Raw genomic sequence first — 9,698 nt, 5'->3', positions numbered from 1 at the left:
CATAGGAAACAGGTTTGAGCGTCATGGGAAATTCCCACAGTAAAGGAGAAACTTCGTCATGGGCAAAATATCAAATTATCCGAAAAACGATGATTTATAGTTATAGTTTCGTGCAATGAATTTATTCAACGCATTTAATAAAGTTTCTTTGATCAATTGTAAAAAAGAAAAAAACAGGAACACTTCTATTATCTTTCTAACATCGAATAATTCGCTTCAAGAATAGCTCGATTCATTTATTGATTTATTTCAATTGCTCGTTACTTTCAAGATACAATAATTCCAATCGTGACGAGAGAGAACAAAACTTGAAGTTTTTATTCGTTGAAGTAGATTTAAACGCAGATTTAAATACAAATATATTGATCGAAAGAGGAGGATCTATGTACGAAAAGAAAATAAGAGAAAAAGAACAGCAATAAGATAGATCATCAGAGGAAAATATCGATTATATTTTTCTCGCAATAGGTATGCAGCGCGCGCGCTATCACTTTTACAATATTTACAACGGTTACAATAGTAACGTATCGTACAACACGGTGATCATCACCCCAACTACCAAACAGTACCTCCGATTCTTTAATTTACATCGATTATAAATAATAGTAGTTCGCAATCGGCAATGTGTACACGTGTATTATACATGTGATTTAGCCTCGTGGTGTTAACGTGACGGCCACGAGGAACTCCTAAGGTTACTATAGTATGGAATTTCGATAATAAAATACTTCGATGATTAAGATGTAACTGGGATCGCCAGAATACTCTATGCTCATATTTATTAAGTATTGGGTTTTGCGGATGCGCGCGATATTTAAATAAATGCGGATTAAGATATAACAACGGTGATATTTGTACCTTTGTTTTCTCTTCTAATACGAAGGAGGGTGTGTTTCTTTGGTCGGTTGGTACAAACACCGGTCAGTCTTCGGGTCTACCTAAGAAATATCTACTGTATTTATATATAAGAGTTTCGACCAGCTATGAACGACTATGTAATGTACATGTCTACAAATTAAGTATGTATCTCGCGCTACTCGTTCGGATCACCTCCGATCTCCTCACTTTTCACCTTATGTACAGTTACACGCTTGTAATTTCCTATTGGCGAATAAATGCTAGGGTTAGTACTTTTACAGAACATTTCGCGTAATTAAATCGTATAAAATCACTCGTCCATAGACACGATCGCGTTATTTTCCACTTCAGGCGTCTCGAGTTTGAGAAGAATTTTAGCTGTTCACGTCCAGCGTGTAATTCGCAGAAATTCTTTTCTTTTTCTGTTATTTTCGTTAATTTCCGTTTCGATCGAACTTTTTCGCCCGTTAATCTTATCTCGAATTTGGCTGATTCGAACATTTCCTTGAATCGTCGATTCGAATCCGTCTGTTTTTTCTACGACGAATTCGTTCAATTAAAAATCTCGTTACCATTTGAATCAAAATCTTGATTAAATACACGATCGAAATTGTTATCTTAGCTAATGTTGTCGAACATCATTAGCGATCAAACGATTAGATAGGTTTACGTATAAATAAACGCTTAAAGAATGAAAGAGAAAGAGATGGATATGTTAAGAGGCGTTCTTACAATTCTTGCAAAACGAAAATCGCATTTGCCACACGAACCTAATCACCCGCTACAGAATATCCGAAGCTTAACTTATATTAATCTCGAAGCAATTATTCAACGTAATTGCCACAAGGTGTATATTCTTCAAATAAGAAGCTTAAGTGATATGTGAATAAAGTATAAGAGACCTAATGACCAGCAAATTTCACAAAAGATCGTCATTCAATATGCTACAATACGATACAATAAACCTTCGGGATCGCAAATCCTTAAACGATTACCATCTTCTTAAATATATCAACTGTACAGCTATTCTCGTTAGAGTCTTACGCAAATTCGGCAGTATATTCAGCGACATTTTTATTATTCCCAATATTTCTACTATATATTTCCTCGTCATTCACTCGACATTCTGATTTCACTTGGAGTTCACGATTTCTCACTGTATCCTCCGCCCGAAATAATCTTCCATATTTCCGATGGTCGAACGCACCAAATCTTAGCCTTCCATTGAACAACCTGTTCGCGCTCATCGTTCACCATTATCCTCGAATTATCGATATTCGAGCGTTCTTGCAAGAAATCGTTGTTTGTCCGACTGGAGGACGTATCACAATAGCACGACTCGTGGTTACAGTTGGTATCGACGTGCTATGCGCAAGCCGCGTCTAGTTCGTGTCAGTGAACGAACTGATGATGTGCTTCGTAATGATGTTGATAGTGAATCAGGTCTTGCACCGAGCTTGGACTATATTGCTGCGAGTCTACGATCACACTGGTATAACTGGCTGGCGTTGGTTCTTGATGATGATAGGAATGCTTCGCGGGATTATTATTAGTATTATAGTGACTCAAATGAGGTTGGTACGAAGATTCGTAATGTTGAACGTTGCTGGAAGCACTGGTACTTGCGGTTACATTGTGAGTCTCGTTGTTGAGATTGCTATTAGGGTGCATGATCACTCCACCGACTTCGTTTAAATTAGATGGCGCCGAGTCAGGCATGTAGTGATGATAGTAAGGATGATAACTGTGTGGTACGGAGTATACGCTCAGAGCATTCGGTAAATGAGTATCCATGGCGTCTGTGCTGCAACAGGAACTCGACGAGGTGGAGTAAGGTCTGTTCTGTTGGCTACTTTGAGGACTGTGTTGTTGTTGCTGCTGCGGTGGTGCTTGCTGCTGTTGAGCTTGTGTCTGTGGTTGTGGCTGCGGTTGTGGCAGGTTTGATGGAGGCGTCGAATGATCTAGTAGATGAGGGGAGTGCTGGTGTTTCTGTTGAGCGTTTTGGGGACTGTGTTGCTGCAGGTTCGATGGGGAGTTTGCGTGATGCATAGGGTGAGGATGTTGCGCTTCCTGTTGCTGCGATACCGAAGCTAACGGGTCTTGATGCATATCTGAAAGAAACATTTTTCTTTTTTCATTTGAAATTCAATACCTCGTAGTAGAATTCCGTTTACATGAATTTGTCGAGGGACAAATCGTTTACAATTGCAGACATGTAATTGGAGTTGATGTAATAGGATACATAGTTCGTTTAACCAGCCACTAACTCTTTCAAATAAATCGAGTTCATACAAACGGAGATCTACTATATTTTAATTATATATATAACAAGTTTTCCATCATTCGCCGAAAATCTCAGTCGTATTTTTGTATTGTCTTTCGAATCGAGCCGGTTTAGTGTCAGTCCACCGTTTTACCGTCTGCGATATTTTTCTGTTGCTATGTTTCTTTACTTACATCTACTTATTGTATTATATTATATTATATCTATTATATTATTGCATCTCAGATACGCTTGGATACTATGAACATTTGTAAGGGATGTATTACAAGAGTGTTAATTCAGTGACTTGGGTTTCTTGTGGCAGTGTGTCTTATTATAGTTGCCAGGACTGGTCATCGGCAGCATGATGATCAATCTTTAAATCGCAAATCGCCTATCAATTAAAATTCATCCAGATCTCTCTCTCTCTTTTTGTCGCTTGATCCTAGGAACGTTCAGCTTCTGAACGGTTTTCATGAAATCTTCAGGTAGAAGTTAGAAAGCATTTTATCTACCTGATATTCACGAGAGGATGATCTTGAACATTATTGCCGATGGCAAATTTAAACAAAGTCGGAAATTTCCAGCATTTCAAGTAGAGGTTTAAGATCTAAACTTAACACATTGAGGCTGACTATTTCTTCTTTGTCAGAGCCATATATGATAATTGTACTTGTTGAAACTTGATTATGCCAAGGTATTGCTAACTCAGAGTTTGACTTACACAATTATAATATCCATAGATTCGACGGAAACTCGAATACAAGCGATTTTCGCATGGGTCATATGTTGATAGCTGTTCATAAGTCATTGTTCATTTGTTTTTTGTAGAGATCCGATGTTGCATTGAAACCGTCATTATTGGCTCAGTGATCGGTACTTTTGCTGCAGCCAGTGACTTGAATTTATACGCAGCGCAAGCTAGATCGGTTGAAGATCCTTTTCCTTTTCGCCGTGCATTTACCTATTTCTAATTGGCGATTGCAATTCATCAAGCATCTCTTGATATAGTGATTCGGTTAGTGATCTTGTGTACACATACTTCCCTCTTTTTCAGGTACACAGATAAGCTTTTTCGTTATGCAAACGGCTTAATTTTATCGGTTAATTTCGATTAGACTTTTTACTTAACTTAACGTTAATTTACTTAACTTTACTTAACTTTTACTTAACTTAACAACTAATATTTTATAGACTTGGTTTTCTCTTCCTTTAACAATCCAAAGACTCGGATTTCGTCAAATTTTAACTTGAAATGTGGATCTCGTACTAATCAGTCTTAGTATCGACAAACTGAATGTAAACTCTGAAGGCTCGTTGTTTCGTATATAGAGCGTCAACGTTCTTTAAGAAAGCCAACACTTTTAGTTTGTCATACGGTATTCTGATCAGACCTCATTTCGAGTACTGATCTATCAACTGGACGCCTTACCATCGTTATCTCATCAAGAGAATAGAGCAGCATAGATACAACATACGATATAGATTCCTACGTTTAACTGCTCGTGTTTTAGGTTGCCCAAAGTCTCCTGATGACTATTCTTTGATCTTAAACCGTTTAAATCTTGTGACGCTCGAACGTCGACGTTAATAGTCGATTTACTTTCTACTCGTAAAATGCTTAACGACATTGTAAATAGCCCCGAAATTGCAACGCAATTCGAATTGTGGATATCTCGGCTTTCTATTAGAAATATCCCGTTTCCTTTTTAAACAAGAGCACGCACTCTTTATAGCCAACAAAATTGTTTAAGTAGGTTTGTTACAAAAGTTAATCTTCATTGCGAAGAAATTAACTGTTCCTGTACTTCAGCTTCATCGTCAAATACACCTACAGGCATAGTTTACTTTCTGTTCTCTCGAGATAAATGCTTCTCATATTCTAACAAACTACAGTCCGTAAACATAACGATAACGACAATAACAACGATGTTTGATCGTAAAGCTTTATATCTATTTAAAAGTTTTGCTTCAAAGCATCCTTACCTCCATATTGGTAAAACCAGTCGGAGTTGTATTTTAGATTGTCTTCGTGAGAGCTGCTGTTTACGTTTTGCGGCTGATAAGACGGCGACAGATAATGATTGTGATTCGTCAGGTCAACGTACTCGGGTCTAGGATAAGTGGCACCGTTTGCGTAATCGTTATCAGGCGATTCTTTTGATCTGGTTCGATACGCCGGTGAACGGGGGCTGTGATTGTCCAGGTCGTTGATGCTTCCGCTGGTGGTCTGTGTCGATAGAGGGGTGTTGGGAGGATTGCTCGAGTTTGAGCAGTAGGACTTTTGCTCGCAATTCAACAACAGGTCCGTGTTCTCTGGTTTCGTCAACACGTAGTTGACCGACACGATACAATGAGGCCGGGAGCTTCGGGAATTGTGCACTATCGTGACGTACGACTGCATCCAGACCCATCCTCCTGATTTCGTCAGAAACCTGTAGTACTTGGTTATCACTTGGCCCTTGTACAATACTGTGAACAGAAAGAAGGAGAATAAAACACGTTGGATTTATCGTTATCTCGAGAATCACTTTGCTATCTACAATTATGTTTCTTGGTCGATCGACGATTCAACGGAAGAAAATCATTTTTATAGTCGAATATTTTAGAAAAGGCTGTTTCGTGAATCGATGAAAGGAAATTTTCGAGCGTAACGTCGATCGTACAATCCGCAGGCGCAGACATTAGTGGCATTATGTCAGGCTCCCTTCGAGTTGCGCTCGTGAAACTGCGAGTCTGTTCAAACAGTGATAGCAGTAACAGCCTCCTCCTCTCTTGCCCTCTTCTACCACCCTTTGTCCCCTCTATCCCCTCTCTTCCTTCTCGTTCACCCTCGAGCTGACGTTCACGCACACACAAATACACACACACGCGCGCGCGCGCGCGAACACATATACACATACGTAGACATCTAGACACGTATACACATCGGGCCAGCCTCTCTTTTCTACTCTGCTCATAGCGCCATAGCAGCATTGTTCAATCAATAATGTACACCGTGTATGTAATACGTATGCATATACTTAGACTTTAACGTGTTGGCGCGCGACACAAGACGGGACAAAGAAAGAGGAGGAGAAAAAAGGGAAATGCTGTTATACTCCGATGCTTCGTCTGAAAAGTCGACTCGCGGAGGATGGGAGCTAAGAAAGATCAAAGGATATTTCGTCAGCGAGGGCGTCGCCGAGTTAAGCAGCGTCAGCTGCTTTTGGCCTTGCGAGAGCCTCTTCGAGCACTCTGATACCACGCCGACGCCTCTGACACCGCTTTCGAATACACACGCGTCAGGAGAAATAAGGCCTATTCCGATCGACGCCTATTTACTATTCGCCTCGTTCATAGTTACAGTTGTTACAGTGTGTCTATCGTATCAGTTTTCAACATCTTTGTCCATAACGTTTTCAACGGTAATTCTATAGGACTTGGAATATTTGGTCGTAAGCAAGAATATCAAACGTGTAAAAATAATATGAAATTTTCAGCGTTTGCTTTCAATTCGAGTATGGGTTACTGCCTTTGACGACGAAATTAGAGAATGAAAAGATAGAAATTGTTTGCGATACTTACAGGTTCCATGAGCATGCCTCAGCTGCATCATGTCGCAACCATGCACATAGTGATACAGCGTCTTCTCGATCAGATCCGGTGGATCATAGCCAGTCAGTTGCGATACACTGTAACAGCAAGAAGAAGAATGAAAACACCTTACAATATCCGCTATACTGTCTTCCTTTGGCTACAAATATTTCAGAGAGGAATATATTTATTTTTGCCGGGATTTGCCAAAGTCCAGTCGAATTCGAGGTTTACATAACCGTCGTCATCCATGGAGATCGATTTTCCGGGCGCGATATAAAATTTCATCCCGCGTTCCATCGCCCTACCCCGTATTTATACTCCGTCACGTGTTCATTTCCCAACGTGAACACGCGACTGAAACGTGTATACGTGTATGATATAGCCTTGTCTGCGCGGGATATTTATTTGACGCGAATAAAAAAAAAAAAAAAAAAAAAAAAAAAAATAGGAAGAATAAAAAAAAGTGGAAGGAAGGGAAAAAATATCTAGCGAGACCGTGGTAACACGAAACTGATTTTAATGGCCGCCGAGCAGGACCCTTCTCTCCCCCGGCGTCGAAATATCGACGACGCAACTTAACACCGTACCGTAATTACTGCGACAGAAATAATCTGGCTCGTTGTTTCGTCGAGTTTCTCCCTCCCCCCTCCCCTTTTTTTTCTTCTCCCGTTGGTCGAATTCGATCGAGCCACCAGACAAATAAAAGTGATTCACCGAAATAATGTCTGACACGATTGATTTTCTTCCTTACTTCGCGTCCACGAAGATTAACTTCAAGTCCAACGACGCACGAAACATGAACATGTTCTGATATAGTTTCACTTCTGTGAGACAACGTCCCGGTAGAGAATGACCCACCGCTAGTAGACCAACTTTTCGAATGCAGTGTCGACCTGCGCCGTCTTCGTATTCCGAGCCTACCGGTCCTTCTACGATACACCTTAGGTAGCCGGAACAATGTATCACCTGTAACAAGTAATAAATTCATTTATATAAGGAAATATCGTTCGAGAACACTTTTTGGTTAAGATCTACTATCTTCTTCTTTTATTTCGATTCTAGTCTTTCCTGAGATTCAAATTAGCTTCTACGGGTAGGTGTATTTATTTATTTATACCCTTTCCGCAGGTAGTCCGAATCGTTTATGTTCACGCCTAATTTCTTTACTGTCCTTCCATACTTTGCCGGACTTGCATAAAAATGTGCAAAAATTTTGCGACACCTAGCGACGCTTATATCGTTTCAATTGTGCAATTAGTTTTTAAAACGAAAGGTTGGAAAGTTTTTCAGAGAAATAAAAAATTGGCTCAACTTGCTTAGGCCGAGTTTAATTAACTTCTCGCGGAGGAATTTCGTAATTAACTTTTGATCAACTGCAGGGCCACAGTTTAAAGGTAGGAAAGGGAGAATATTCAAACGAAACATCGCAATTGAGGACGATATACTCGACACGGAGGACTTATAGTTATTTACACATGTGCACGTGATTATTCTTAATGTTATACAGCGGTTCCGACAGGACGTAAGTGCGACACTCGAGCGAGTTCATCGGGGGGTTGAAGTGCGGATTTTCGCGTGGAACGACGCCGCTTCCGGAGGTAAATTAACAATTCCTGCTTATTTAAATGGCCGATGAAACGGAAAAAAGCCTCGTTCAACGTCGCCTGTGTCTCGAGTAGATGGCAGATTTGTAAAGCAAATAGCCTTGTTCCGTATGCCCGCGTTGCATTCTCGCTTCTCTCATATGCAATTTCGCGATGCATCGGCGCGGGCCCGAACGTGCGAGTACGGGAACACGAGGGTGAAACCGGCAAGAAACGAAATACATAATTCGTAACGGGGTGCGGACTCGCTCGATTCCGTCTGTGGAAACGAGCTCGAGTGACGCGCCGAATATCCGATTTTTAATAGGTACAGTATCATCCAGTAATAAATTGAGCCAAATCGAGTCTCAGAAGACAAACTCTTTAATTTCTTTATATAGTAACATAAATGATCTGCCTCCATTTATCCAAAAAATTTAAATTGCCCAAAAAATTTCCAATAAATTCCATAAATTCCAGAGACGATGTAAAAATTAATATTCCTAACATCATTTCCGGAATCTTTTCGTTGTGGCTTCCGAACGATTCGATCAAGTCTAATTCGATAAAATTTAGAATCAATGAAATTCTAATTCGCGTTTCGCGAAAACGATGTTAAAGTGATTTTTCTTTCGTTTAAAATTCCACATTTGGTTATTTAAAAATTAAGTTATACGATATATATTTCTGAAATACAAATACACTATCTATCAAATACACTAGAAATGATCGTTTATGAAATTTCGTAAATTTCTCACTTATCTTCGGGAAACTTGTATTTACCAATCTAACAAGTTGTTGTTTTTCCAACTATTTCAGCGTGACATATTCTTTCTTTTTGCTTCTATACCACAATTTACCTCTATAGAAATTTCTTAAAACTAGTCGAACATTATAAAAGAAAAAGTGCAACGTTCGTGATTGCCGAAGATCGCGACCCTTCGACTCGTTTGCGCAATCGTCGATCTAATTCACTGAAAATCGGACGAAGCGCCTACTCGCGCCTACGCAAAACCCAGCCAACTACAGGTTTGGTCTTTGTGTGTCTAAGTGCCATACAAAAAGCCACCTTCGTCCCACGTAACCCCCTTCGGGCAACTCGCCTTTAACAGCTTACAGGGGTTGCATTCATGACTTTGCTCAACGCCTATTGGGGTCTTTTCTGTGTGCGATTTCGTCGAGAGTCACGGTCATCATAGCGCTACAGGCTTGAACGACCTATTTGCCAAACATTTTCCTTTTCGAGGGCAGTCTCCTTTGCTACGGCAAGTGCAAAGTGTTGCAGGTCCCTTTCTCTGCGCTTACCCTTTACGAAGGATTAACGAGACGATGGTTATTGCCAGAACATATGTGGAACATTTGGTAAAACCAACGTGGATCATCCGTGAAAGTATCGGGGTGGATATACTGATTTT

The 9,698-nt window shown here is 40.1% G+C and overlaps 1 protein-coding gene across 4 annotated transcripts in view; it reads right to left on the bottom strand.

Moving 5' to 3' along the window:
* Nucleotides 1-227: 227 nt before the first annotated feature.
* LOC126919102 (single-minded homolog 2) overlaps nucleotides 228-9,698 on the bottom strand; it is a 31,850-nt gene continuing 22,379 nt past the window's right edge. For all 4 annotated transcript variants that reach the window (XM_050727798.1, XM_050727795.1, XM_050727796.1 and 1 more), the window contains 4 exons: nucleotides 7,452-7,666; nucleotides 6,689-6,795; nucleotides 5,108-5,593; nucleotides 228-2,969 (listed from right to left, as the gene is read on the bottom strand). In XM_050727798.1, the coding sequence (XP_050583755.1) occupies nucleotides 2,251-2,969; nucleotides 5,108-5,593; nucleotides 6,689-6,795; nucleotides 7,452-7,666 (1,527 nt within the window). In that variant the 3' untranslated portion in view covers nucleotides 228-2,250. The remainder of the gene's footprint in view (nucleotides 2,970-5,107; nucleotides 5,594-6,688; nucleotides 6,796-7,451; nucleotides 7,667-9,698) is intronic.

This window comes from Bombus affinis, chromosome 8 (genome assembly GCF_024516045.1).
Source record: "Bombus affinis isolate iyBomAffi1 chromosome 8, iyBomAffi1.2, whole genome shotgun sequence".
Taxonomy (NCBI): domain Eukaryota; kingdom Metazoa; phylum Arthropoda; class Insecta; order Hymenoptera; family Apidae; genus Bombus; species Bombus affinis.
The sequence above is the reverse complement of the archived record's forward strand: the minus strand, read 5'-3'. Positions and strand labels throughout refer to the sequence as shown.